The 14,208-nt window shown below is 38.7% G+C and overlaps 1 protein-coding gene across 1 annotated transcript in view; it reads right to left on the bottom strand.

The window, feature by feature from the left end:
- TIMP2 (TIMP metallopeptidase inhibitor 2) overlaps nucleotides 1–13,276 on the bottom strand; it is a 102,429-nt gene extending 89,153 nt beyond the window's left edge. Inside the window, exon 1 of the mRNA XM_051995471.1 lies at nucleotides 12,575–13,276. Coding sequence (XP_051851431.1) covers nucleotides 12,575–12,704 — 130 coding nt within the window. The 5' untranslated portion in view covers nucleotides 12,705–13,276. The remainder of the gene's footprint in view (nucleotides 1–12,574) is intronic.
- Between the last annotated feature and the right edge of the window lie 932 nt (nucleotides 13,277–14,208).

Raw genomic sequence — 14,208 nt, 5'->3', positions numbered from 1 at the left:
GAAGCAATTTCAAAGATATGAAGAGAAATTATCACTTTTGTGTGGTTCAAGAGATTTCAATGCATATTACCTGGAATAGAGACCTATACAGCGAATACGTGCATGAGAAAGAGACAGACAACAGACAGAGTGAAAGGGAGAGAGAAGGATAGAGGGATTTCTCTTAATGCATCCTTTCTACTTCTTGACTACCTTTATTTATTTCAAGGCATGACTTCCATTTAGTAGAAAATAAAACAAAAACACTTTTCTCCTAATTAGAACTTCATTCTTTTAGGATCCTAGCAATCACAATAAAAGATGCAGAGATTATGAGCCACCACTGGCTTCTTCTTGAGGAGGCTTTCCCAGGGAAAACACTTGAGGGCAAAAAGTTTTTTTTTTTTTTAATCTTTTATTTTTGCATATCACTATGTGCTGGGTGATAAATGTGCATGCATGTGAGTGAGCTTCAGATTCTTCACTATAAATAAGTTTAAATATACTTCTCTCTCCCAAAGAGAAAACAATTTTCATATCCTTTGATAATGCAAATTAAAACAACTCTGAGGTACCACCACAAACCTCTCAAACTGGCTAAAATGACAAGAAAAGATAATGATAAATGTTGGAGGGATGTGAGAAAACTGGAGCACTAATGCATTAAAGGTGGAATTGTAAAATGATCCAACCATTCTGTAGAGCAATCTAGAGGTTTGCCCGAAGAGCTATCAAACTGTACATACCTTTAACCCAACAGTGCCATTACTGGGTCTGTATCCCAAGGAAATTTTTTTTTTATTATAACTTTTTGTTGACAGAGCCCATGCCTGGGTAATTTTTTTTTTACAACATTATCCCTTGCACTCACTTCTGTTCGGACTTTTCCCCTCTCTCCTTTCACTCCCTCCCCCAGATGGCAAGCAATACAAGTTAAATATGTCCCAGTGTATCCTAGATCCAATATATGTGTGCAGAACCGAAGAGTTCTCTTGTTGCACAGGAAGAATTGGATTCAGAAGGTAAAAATAACCTGGGAAGAAAGACAAAAATGCAAGCAGTTTACATTCATTTCCCAGTATTCTTTCTTCCAAGGAAATTTTAAAGGAGGGAAAAGGACTCACATGTGCAAAAATGTTTGTAGCAGCTCTTTTGTGGTAGAAAAGAATTGAAAAATGAGTAGATGCCCATCAATTGGGCTGAATAAATTGTAGTATATGAAGGTAATGGAATATTACTATTCTATAAAAAATGATGAACAAGCTGATTTTAGAAAGGCCTGGAAAGATTCACACATATTGATGCTGAGATAAACAAGCAGAACCAAGAATACATTGTACATAATAACAGCAAGAACATGCGATGATCAACTAGGAAAGACTTGATTCTTCTCAGTGGTTCAGTGATTCAAGCATTCCCAATAGACTTTAGATAGAAAATGCCATCTGTATCCAGAAAAAGAACTAAGGAGACTGAATGTAAATCAACACATGCTATATTCACTTTGTGTGTATGTGTGTGTATTTTTCTTCATATCTCCTATGGCTTTCCCCTTTTGCTCTGATTTTTTCTCTCCATGATTTAAAAGTAATGTGTATTAAAAATAAATTTACTAGGAAAAGAGAAAGAAAGAGAGAGAGAGAGAGAGAGAGAGAGAGAGAGCGAACGAGAACAATCACTCCACAAGCCTTACTAATACCATTCTCTTTCCCCGATTTCAAATTGATCACATTCAAAACAAAATTCATCCTATCCACCTAAGCTAGCTGTTTTTTCAGACTTTTCATTTTAGTCAACAGCTCCACTTTCTTCAAGAATTCAAGGAAGAAATTCTTGGAATCATAGAATTTAGACTTGAAAGTTTGGTCATCATTGGATCCACTGGATAGATAAAAACTAACTAGCAAAGCCAGAATTTGAATTTTAGTCTTTTAACTAACATACATCCAGTATTCTTTTCCTTGTATTATTTTTCCTTTCTTTAAACCACCAAATTTTAAAATACCACTTTTACTGGAAATTTTTCTAAAAACAGTTTACATACTTCCTGCCTTTTCAAAGAACATATACCAAGTACAATTTAACCTATTCCTGCTGCCTCAGACTCCCTATCATGAAAATATAATTACAAAAATTATACTGTACTATGATAAAATGATATTCCTAAAGGCTATTGCAGTAAACTGGAATTATTTGCTCCTAAACTAAATGACTTCCCACCTGGATGTAGGAGGCAGGAGTGTGAGTGTGTGTGTGTGTGTGTGTGTGTGTGTGTCCCCTGTTCTGCCTCTTTGTTACTTTCTAGGCTGTCAGCAAGCGCTTCTTGCTGCTTGTCAGTCTGACTATCTCTAGCAGATTCCCCATTCCTTCTAATATATGGCCTCAAATTTGCTGCAAACTGAGAAACCAGATATATAGTTATAACTATATCCAAAGTAAGAACAAATGGCCTCTGAGATAGGAGTTCTCTTCAGAATAAAATGCAATGAGCTTTAATTTGCTCATAGTTTGTGAAATGTTTTGATTGCTCAGGAGCCTTATTTCTTCACTTCAGAGTTCTTACCTATGCTCCAGATATTTAAGATTACTGGAAAAGTGACTTTCAAATAAGTATGATATTCCCCATGAAACCGAAATAACAGATTCAAATGATTGATACAAATGAACTGTCTTAAATAGACAGAACTATAACTCCTAGGGTTGATTTATTTTTGCTTACCAGTCTCCCAAAATAATTTTAGACCATAGACCTCAATCATCTATAGCCATATTCATCTTATGAGTAAGTAGAAATTTTTTCACCACTCTTCTCCTGCCATCATTCTTGTTCTCTGAGTCTGGTTTTATCCCATTATGGATCTAGTGGGCATTAAAAACAGGCTATAGTCTTGTGGAGGTTACTTCTCCAACAGAATGCCTTATCACCTCAACCTAAGCTCCCTAAACAAATGTGATGCCCCTCACAAAAAAATAATACCAATGAGGAATAAGGCACGAAGGAATAATGATTTCTCTTATCAAATGCCCAAAGGTAGTAGAAATAAATGCTCCCTCATTTCCAGCAATATCTCCAGGTTCTTCTCTGGCCTGCTATGTCAGGCTGTTGCCATAGGAACAACAGTATTCTGATACTATGAGAGCAGGGCAGGGGGTGAAATCAGGAGCAGACATGCTAGCCAAGAGGAAAATGTCCAATCAGAATGCTTGTGTACTTTCAACCAGAAAAAAGCTACTAAAAAATTAGGATGAGGAGAGAAAATGGATCAAAATATTCTTTAAAACAGACAAAAATGATTACACTCAACACATAGAACCTTACAGAGGCAATCAGTGTTAGAGGTTTTTATAAAGCTACCATTCCTAAACCATCATGATTAATTACATCACTGACACCAAGGGTGTGCAGGAACCAGCTTAAACTGGTTGAGTTTTTTTCAATACATTTACACCTCAGAATCTAAAAATCAGGGGTTGGTTTATTGTTTAATTGGTTGTCTAGACTTCTGAAAGGGTTAATAATGCAGATTAAATTAAACATAGGATTACAAAATAAAATCAAAATAAAACCACTTATATTTAAAGTTATCTTTTATTTATTTATTATTATTATTATTTTGCTGAGGCAATGGGGGTTAAATGACTAGCCCAGAGTCACACACCTAGGAAATGTTAAATGTCTGAGGCCACATTTGAACTCAGGTCTTCCTGACTTCAGGGATGCTGCTCTATCCACTGCACCACCTAGCTGTCCCCTAAAAGTTATCTTTTAGGAAAAAAAATCAGAGCCCTTTTCCAAGGATCACAAGGTAAAAACCTCTAATCTAAGGTATGTCATGCCATGCGATTGCCTTCCAAGACTCAAAAAGTTGTTGTTTTCTTGTGTCTATCTTAAAATTTTTGTTATAATCATAGTCCATTTTCCTTTTCTTTAGCCTTCAAGGAAAAGGATGACAGTAGGTCATAACTCTATTAACAACCTCTAGACACAAATGTGAAGCTGACTCATCAAAAGATCCTAATTGATAAACTTTTGTATGAACAAAGGAATTGAAGTAATGGCTCAAGTCCATTACTAACTAGTGGCTTTGTAATCCTGGACATTTCTCGCTATTTTTTAATGCTCTAAGCAGCTCTTTAAGACTCTAATTTGTACAGAATGTGCTGACCTGCAATGGTAGAAGTTTTCACATATTGTTCCCTACACCAATGAAATCATACCATCAATCCTTATCTCTTACATTAAAAAATTGAAAATCTTCCATTTTAAAACATCTTCCTATAAAATGAGTAAAAAAAAAAAAAAAACAACCCTGAAAAATCAACCAAACAAAAAACCCCAGCCCCCTAAACATCTGGTGTAAAAGGGATCAAATGATAATCAACATAACAGTAACACTTTTGTGACTACTTTAGAAACTTTCTTTGCTTAATTCTGTAAATATATTCTCATTTGATAAAGGTTTCAGGGCACATAGCACCTTATTAATTACTTCAATTGGGCTAGAGGTGATTGATTGAATCCATTGACTCCATTCTCCTCTCCCATCCCCCAGTTTTTACACAAATAGGATACATAAACAAACAAATATTTCTATTTGTAGAAGGGAGATTAGAAATTCTGGCCTTTTAAAATGATACCTACTCAAGTTTACATGACAAACGATTTCCTTAGCTCACTCCTAATTCTGAGTCTGATGGGCTTTTGTGAAATCCTTATGTTGGTCCAAATCTGAAGTCTCATACTTTGGTGACCATAACTAAGTCACTTAATCTATTTTAGCATCAGTTTCTATCTGGAAATGGGGCAAATGCTTAAATTACTTTACAAAACTGTACTATTTGAGAAAAATGCTTTGGAAACCATAAAGCATTATAAAAATGTGAACTATTATTGAAAGAGGAAGAGTATCACATTCATTACTTCAAATAGAATACTGTTTGAGAAAAGGGCTTTGTAAAACCATAAAACTCCGTATTACCCACATTTATAAAAATGTGAGCTATTGTTAACATAGTAAAGGCATCCGATTCATTACTTCCTCTCACTCTAGTCAAAGCCAGTTTTATACATAATAAACCTTGTAAGGATGAGAGAAATGCTCATTACTATTAGAGAAAGGCCCAGAAGAAATGATGGCTTGACTTTTCTTAGTAGGTTGGACTCTCATTGACAGGACATTCTTTATCCGCATTATATATTCTATGCCATGGTTCAGATTTCTCATGCATAAGTCAAAAACTCATTTCCCTTGGAAATGACAACTACTATATATCCACAGATTTTAAGATTCTAGTCATTCTACAATCTTTCTTTTTGTTAAAAATCCTACTTTTAGTCATTTAAAACCTAAAATCTCTAACCCTATTCTATTGCTTAAATACAAGTGATGATCCAATTCTGGTCATATTTTTGAATGAAAAATATTTAATTCTTCCTGTGATTTTCTATATACCTTTAAAGAGATATGGGCAAGAGAACAAGGCAGAATTCTCTAGTAAATGCCTTATCTGTACTAATAAAATAGAGTAGCATGGATAATCCAGTAGAATTAATTATTAAAATAATATTTCACTTGATTTTGGAATATAATTAAACATCCCCTTCACCACCCACCAGCAGATTTAATGTTGCATTCTCTGAGGATATACAATTAAAGGAAGAAAGATATTTTAGAGGTGTGCCCAAAGGAAGGGAAAAGTGAACTTAGGAATGAGCATTGTCCATGGATAATTGAAAGTTTTGGTTTAGATCTGTTATTTCATTGATGTGTAGAACTCCCAGTGTGGGGAAAAATACAAAAACAAAAAAATTTCTCCACTGATCTCTCTCCTTCTCTCTCTCCTTTCCTCCTTTCCTCCCTCCCTCTCTGTCACACACTCCTTGAGAATAGAATCCCCAACATAGGGTCTAAGTAGATGTTTTTAAAATGCTTGCACATTGATTAATGGAGACCAGCAACTCTCTCATAAATTATAACTTTTGGGTTACCTGACATGTTGAAATTTTAAGTTACTTCCTCAATCACACAGCCAGTATACGAATGAAAGCAAAATGAATGAATGAGCAAAGTGGTAACAGTACAAACATAAAATGAGGCACTCCTTGTCTTTAATAGTTTATATTATAAAGGGGGAACAAATAACTTTGATAAAGGGAACTGCTGGCAGACAAGAAAAGGTATTCTGGTTTGAAAAGTCACAAAGATTGGGAATCAGAAGGCAAATTCACCGATGTGTCCTTTCCAGAAACTATAGTAGTATTGATTGGATAAATTTTTCAGAACAAGATGTGGGAAGTAGGAAAGCAATGACCCTTGTAGTGCAGCAAAGCAGAAAATGGCTGGGCAAAAATGAGGCCACATGGACCAGGCAATACAGGATAGAGAGAGACGTAGCTTTCTAGCCTCTGTTGGACAAGTCCAGAGGGTGGAGCAGCAACAGCAACAGCAGCAGGGCAGAAAATGGTTAAGATGGAAAAGTTTATCATATAGAATGTAAAAAATAATAGCTACATTTTGTAGCATTTCACATACACTATTTCATTTAATCCTCACATTAAGACTATTAATTCCTAATAGTCTTAGGAAATATAGGAAAGAGAACATACATTTCTGAAACACTATGTAAGTTTTACAAATATTATCTCACTTGAGCAAGGCAATGTATTTTAGATGAGGAAACTCAGGCTCAGAGATTTGCCCAAACCCCTCCCCTCTGAGAATAGAGATTAGTGAAAAGACTAGAAAATTACTTTAGATAGAAGTAGAGAAAGTGTGTCTGCACCCATAGGAGGGTGGGAGAAAATAAAAAGGGAATAAGCCAGTTCTGCTAAATTCTAAATTCATGTCTATATCTCTCATTTCTAAAGGTTTAGCTATTCATCAGCCAACAAGCTCTAGAGTGAAACTAGATGACCTCAAGTTTCCTTTCCATTCATTCATTATTCAATTGGAATTCAGGAAGGTTGCAGAGGTCAAGATTCTTCTTATCAAGATAAAGCTTAGGATGGCACTCTCCCTTCCTCCTGTGACAGCCCCCCCACACCAGTCACTGACTGCTAAATATGAGACAATTCAGAAAAAAAAAAAGAAAGAAAGAAAGAAAAAAAGAAAGAAAAAGGCATATATCATAAGCACAGAGATGTGACAATTCTGTCTCTCTACAAGATAAAAATGTAAACTCCTTATGACCCAGACTGTTTTGTCTTTGTTTTCCTATCCCACTATATAGCACCAGTGCAAGGAGCAGAGCAGATGCTTGTTAAATTGATTACCACAATCACTTGACTAAAGCTAGTGAGTTGAAACCTTATCTTAGGATGACTTTCCTTCTAGGTTCTCTGAACAATCCTTTCTCCAAAGTTCTTTCTTTGGCTTCCAGTCACAGAAACCATCAAACATTGGAATAAAACCAAGAACTTGAAGAACAGGCCAGGCTAGTCTTGCAAATAAATGCTTTCCCGGAGTATGTCTATTTATATCAAGCAAGTAGTACCTGTAAATTCAGGATGGGTGGAGAATGGAGAATGATTGTATTTTGGGGGGCACTAATAGTCAGGTCTTTATCTCCTTTTACTTTGCCTGCCTAGCCTCTTATAACTATCTTGCCAACATTCTTTAAATTTTTTAAGTCCTTTTGTCATAAAAGGAGCATAGTACAATGGCAAGAGCTCTGCATTTGGAATTGGAGGACTACAGTTCAAATCCTTCTCCTCTCACCACTTTGCATGCATAACCTTGACTCTGAACCCAATGATCCTGAAATGATCACTGGTACAAACAACTGAAATAAACAACTGTCCCCAAAGTTAAGTAAATCTCTTAGAGCACAAATTAAACAATCTGACCAAGAGTGCTATCTCAGGCACAAATGACATTCAGTTCATCCCTGATACCTCTTCCTCCCTGCCTTCAAACTCTCCCCTCATTTTAAAAGAGAGGATGATCACCCATTCTTTGTCATATTTTTAGAGGAAATGTCCAATTTCTATCTGCCAAAAAAGGATTTTACCTCCATGAGCCTTTCCATTGCAAAGTGGAAAGAGAAGAAAATTTCTCATGTTCAGAAGCCTGTCCCCAAGCCCTGCTATAAAGGCAAAGAAAGTCACCTGGGTAGGATGGCTTTATTGACATTTAAGTCCATATCAGGCCCCGTGATGGATCTTTCTCATTAACACTATCTTTGAGCTACATAGGCTACATGGAGCAAGTGTTATGATCTGAGAATGATAAATTGGAACTTTCTGGCTAGGGAAAAAGTAAAATTGCTCAGTCTTGCTCTTGCTTCTAGACCCAGTCACATAATCAAATAAAATATGAAATGTAACAAAAGGTTGCTTCTTTCTTAAAACAAAACTGTCAATGAAACTTTCTGCTTGGAATTCTCTAGAAGTATACAACTGGAAACCAAGAAAACCCCCTACCTGACATAGCCCAACAATAGGCCAAAGTGTCCAGGGGAACAGATACAGAAGTCTTCATTTTTCACATCTGTAAAGCAGAAATCTTTTCCCACTCCAATTAATTAGGTAGTATACTGGTGTGATCATGGTTAAATTCAGGTCAAATAGCCTTATTCTGTTGCATGCCTACTCTCTTCCTTTAATTCCACTCAGCTGTTTGAAAAAAAGGTTTCTTTTGATCAAAAAAGGGAACCAAGACAAAGACTATAAACATCCTGGTATATATACATTATTCCCGCTTGAAAATATCTCACAGTCCATGCCCTAATGAAGTACGGCTTTATTACATGAAGAATGAAGGGTTTTTCCTAATGGATACTTCAAGAAATGAAGAAAATCCATACAGTCATTTAATTGAAGCCACTGAGTTTTATGGAAGAAAGATACCCTTGTTTGAGGGTGATATGATGAGACTGTCAGAGAACTATATTATCTCCAGAGTTCTTACTCCAATTCCCTGGATAACTTCCTGATCCTGTAATACCAATTTTCTCTTTCTCCTCTAATGTCTCTTCCTGTCACAGCCTCTCAGAACTGAAAGTCTTATATATAACCTCATAACATTGTGTGTATCTTAAATCTAGTTTCATACTCTACTTTGCATTATATTTAATTGTACATTTGTCCTAAATCCATTTGATTTTAGGTTCCTTTAGGGTTAAGGTCCTCATCACTTAGCTCTCAGCACTTAGCAATATCACCTTACATACATACAATAGGTGCTTACTAACTATTAAGTCTTTTTACACCCTTCTAAACTTTAATAAAGATTACAAGAGAATTTGGGCCAATGTTGAAAAGAATTTAATATTCATTTGGTTCTAAAGTTTGGATGCACTTTAAAAAAAAATTATAAAAATAAACAAGTGCTACACTGAAATTTAAAATATGATTCCACTTAACTATAAGACAAGGTCCTTGCCCTCATAGAGTTCATGGGCAGCGATGTCATAATGGATATGATATTGTCACCATAGCCAGGATGACTGGGTTCAAATCCTGCCTCTGTGATTATCAACAAGTTATCATTTCTCAAACCCACAATTTCTTCATCTGTCAAACAAGAATAATAATTCTATAATGTGCTATTCAAGTTATTGCAAACAAAATGCTTTACAAATGTCAAGTAAACAAGCATTTAATAAACACTGTGCAGCAGATTTAGTTCATGGCTCAGTACATAAGAACACTGGACCTGGAGTCAGAAGATCTTAGTTCAAATCCAACTTTAGACATTTACAAGCTGTGTGACTCCTGGACAAGTCATTTACCCCATTTGTTTCAGATGAAGAAACAGAGGCAAATGATCTGGAAAAGGAAATGGCAAAGAACTCCAGTATCTTTGGCAAAAAAAACCCAAATGAAGAGTCAGATGGAACATGACTGAAAGGAATGAACAACAAAACAATTGGTAAGACAAAATGTGAGTCATCGTTAAACTGTAGGTCAACCAAAATGAGGGGAATCGTTAATGGTACTACATCAATGCTTTGCACCTTCCAAAAAAGACCTTCAGAGAAGACATGATTGGCAGATTTGGCCAACTTATGTTCCTGATGCTAGGCAGAGACACTGAGGAAGAATTTGGTAGGGCTGAACCACAAAGGAGCCCACTTTAAAAGGGTGTCTCCTTTCAACAAATAAGTAACAATCTTCCTCTACCATGGAATAGAAAGTCCTGGCACTCAACTCTGGTGTGGCAACTCAGCAATCAAAGAGAAAGAAGCCTGAAGATTAGGAAGGAGACAAACGTGAAAGAATTAATTGGATTCTCTGGTTCATTACCAAAGCAGCTGAGATATATGGAGGTGCTTTCCCTGAGCCCAACCCCTTCCTTAACAGCACCGAGTAAACAGGAACCTGTGTATCTTGAGATCCATGTTCTTCTACCAAATGTCTGGATCTGATTCAGTCCCATGGGATATGATTCAATGGTTGCTGGCTGCTACTCCTTTGCTGGTGGTATTAGAGTAGAAAGGATCCTGGCTTGGGAATTAGAGGATGTGGCTTGGAACACTGTCTCTATCAGTTACCTATGAGACTCTGGGGAGAGCATTTTCTAAAAGTCAGCTGTATACAATGTAAAATGAGGGAGTTGGACTAGATAACCTACATCCTCCAGCCCTAAATCTGTAAAGTAGTAAAACTCAATGGGAAATGAGTAGAATTGAAGGGACTTACCTGGACCTAGGCTATTTCTACATCTGAGATAGGCTGTACTTCTCCCTCAAGACCTTCTCATCCTCTCTAAAATCCTGTTTGGGAAGAATCCACTTGCACTTCTCCCTCAGTTTTAAGTCCAAGGTTCCTAAATTTGAGTCATCCATACAAATTGTGTCCACATAAACCCGCATTCATCTTATTCAAACCAAAATTCTGACCAATTTTTGGAATAACTCATTTTTCCCTTAGAGATAAAGGGCTTTGCAAACTTAAATGTGTTTGGATATTATTAAAATAAGAAACCACGATACAAAGCAAAACCTTAACCTACTCTTAAGTCCTTCCCACAGGTAGTACAAAACTATAAACCTGAGAAAGAGAGCCAGCTATAATCAAAAGAAGCCAAGTCAGATTTGAAAGCATCAACTAAAGTGGGGAGGATAGCAAGGAGGGAGAGAAACCCGTTTCAGGTCAGGGTAGATGACAGATACCTCACTTTGGGTCTTCTTATGTGACTTGACAAGGAAAAAAGGCTGTGGGAATAAGATGGTTAGGAATGAAGTTTAGGTTGCAGAGTCCTTGGGGGAATGAAGGGGGGAGGGGCGGAAATAAACCTGGCAGAAAAGCAGTGGGCTAGAAGCTGATCTTGGTATCTTCTGTTTTGGTTAAAGGGAAAAAAAAAAACACATAGCTAATCATGACTAAGGGTTTAAAGGCCTTTGAAGCTATTTATACATGGTAAGTAGATTGAAATCTACCCTAATCAGCCTTTTCCTTTCTTTTCTGGCTGCCCCCTATTTACCGGACCCACCATGGATCAGTCCAACTATCTAAACTTTTTTTTTATCCCACTCTTCTTTTTTCCTGACTCCTGCCATCTTCTCTTAGAACTCCAGCGAAGATACAATAGTAAAAATTATCTCTGAAATCCTAATAGTTCCAAGTCAAGGATAGGATATCCCCCTTCCCTCCTCTTGTAGTCACCAGAAACTTCAAGAACATTGTAAAAGTCCCAAAGCACACACACAGAAATCTGTGACAAAATGAAGACCGTTTCACCCCTGAGTCCCACATCTGCTCTGTGGGAACACCCTGGGCGAGAATGTCAGGCCCATCTTTCATATAGTGGCTTTCACTAAGGCAACTCCAAGTCCTCGAAATGTGTTTTAAGAAGAGCGTTTTCCATCCTTCAAGAGGAGGGAGCCTTTTCTTTAAGGAGAAAAAAAAGAAAGAAAAGAAAAAGGGAAAAAAGGAGGGGTGCAGATAACGAAGAGGGGGAGGGGAGACTAATTCAACCCCAGGCATGGAATCTTACCACCTGCAAAAGTTTCAACCTGAGGGAAGAAACCACCTTCACTTCTTCGGTTTGATTCGGGAGGGGAGGGAAAGAGGGGGGAGAAGGGGGGAGGGAGAACCCAGCCTTGCCTCTTCGCTATTTCTCCCATTCCCTCCCCCACCCCTACTAGCATCCTCAAGCCCGCCGCCTGCCAAAATCAAATCCATTCCCTGGCTCCTTTTCTGGGTTTGGAGCTGCAGTGGAATTTCAGCGGAATTCTGAGGTTGAAAAGCATCAGAGAGAGGAAAGGGGGAGGGAAGGAGAGAAAGAAAGAGAAGAATGAAGATAAAGGGGACTAATTGTATGTCAAACTTACAAACCGAGTCTAATGAAACTAACGCTTCTTTGCTCAGGATAGAGGGGTGGAGGGAGGGAGAAGAGAGATAGTTAAGGGTGGGTACTACTTTAAACAAGTGGTTTTTATTTGGCCACCACGTGAGATTCCTTCACCCCCACTCCCACCCCCACTCCTACCCCCACCCCCGATTTCATTTGAGTGAGGGGTAAGGGTGGCTTCCAAGTGCTGAATGCAATAGGCGATAAAGAACCGAGAGAGGAAGGGGGAGAGAAAGGGAGGTGGCTGCGAAGCCCAGAGGAGAAATCTACAATTATCGAGAGGAACCGCCTTTTCTTACCTACATCTGCATTGCAAAACGCCTGTTGCGGGTGCACTGGGGAGCAGCTACAGGCTTCGCTGAACCGATCCAGCTTCCAGAGGAGCAGGATGGAGAGGAAGAGCAGGAGACTTCTCGCAGTGGCGTTCATGTCTGGGAGTCTTGGGGGGAGGGGGGCGGGGTTGAGGGGGGCGGCGGCGGCGTTGTTAGAGGGTGCTGCCCGGGAGCGCTTCTGCCTCAGCCTCCTCCCAGGGTGCTGCTGCTGCTGCTGCTGTCGCCGCCGCTGCTGCCGCTGTTGCCTCTTTCTCCCAACCTCACTCCCTTTTTTTCCAACAGAGAGGAAATGGGGGTTGGGGGAGCGTTTGGTTTGAGGCCAGCTGCGATGTCCACACGGAGCTCCTAAGGATTGGGGGCTGGGGTTGGGAGAATTTAGGGGGAGGGCGATGAAAGGAAACCGAATAGAGCCCTGGTTCACACCCTCCTCACCTGGCAAGCCTCAACCAGGAGAAAGTTTCTCTCTTTGTTGCTTGAAGAGGTGGTGAGGAGAGAGAAGGGGGAAAAAGTACTTGAAGCAATTCACCAGGAAGTGGAGAAAGAAGAAAAGACGAGGGAAAAAAACTGCAGGGCTGTCTTCTCAAGCTCCTTCTATGGATGTGTTTTCTTCTGGCTTCTGCTAAGCCTGGCTTTTTTAATGTGCTCAAAGGATTCTCTGCTCCTCCTCTTGGTGGCTCGGGGCCAGTGCAGGCTGTTGGGCTGCTCCCATTAGCCCCTCCCTCTCCCTCCTTTACCTCCAGTCTCGACTCCTGCTCTCATTTACTCCAGCCAGACTCAGGCCTTCCCATAATCAGGTTTTTTGTTGTTCTCTTTTGTGGTCAGCTTGGCGGGTGCTGACTGCCTCTACAGAGCCACTAACCACAGCCCTGAATCCTGATAGAATGACTGTTTCACATACTACTCACAGCTGTCCAGACTCTTCCAAATAGATTCCCAATACTATCCCCACCCCACCACAACGCATCTGGTGATAGCTCTCCCCAAATGTGATTTTTGGGAAGCTGCTTTGGGTGGCCTATAGTGCCCAACATACTGACTTCACAGCAAATTAAACAGATGGTTTATAAAGGGTTTTAGGAATATCCAGAGAGAAACCCTTTTCTTTTAAGATATATACAACATTGCATATAGACCTTTTTCTAATAGAATGAACAATTAATAAATAGGTGTTGAATGTTTACTACCCTGGGGATACAAATATAATAGGGGACTTCATCCTGCCTCTCCTTTCAACACAAGAAATGAACAAACATTAAGCACCTGTTATATATAAGGTACTGTGGATGGAGATACAGTAAAAGCAAAAATAGTCTCTGTCCTCAAGGAGCTCAGAGTTGAATGGGGGAGACTACATGCAGATGACTAAGGTACAAACTAAAAAAATAAATTAGAGATAATCTCAAAGGGAAAGCATTCATCTTAAGGAGGACTGAGAAAGGCTTCTGGCAAAAGGATGTATTTGCACTGACAGAGAACAAGGAAAGCCAAGAGGAGGAGAATTCTAGCCCTAGAAACTATGAATATTTTACATAAAAATAGAGTGAAAGGAGTAAGGTTAAAAACACTGGAAAAGTAGGAAGGGGTCAGGTTATGAAGGGCTT

The sequence above is a fragment of the Antechinus flavipes genome, chromosome 4, assembly GCF_016432865.1.
Source record: "Antechinus flavipes isolate AdamAnt ecotype Samford, QLD, Australia chromosome 4, AdamAnt_v2, whole genome shotgun sequence".
Classification (NCBI taxonomy): domain Eukaryota; kingdom Metazoa; phylum Chordata; class Mammalia; order Dasyuromorphia; family Dasyuridae; genus Antechinus; species Antechinus flavipes.
Note: the sequence above shows the minus strand (reverse complement) of the source record. Positions and strands in the feature narration are given on the sequence as shown.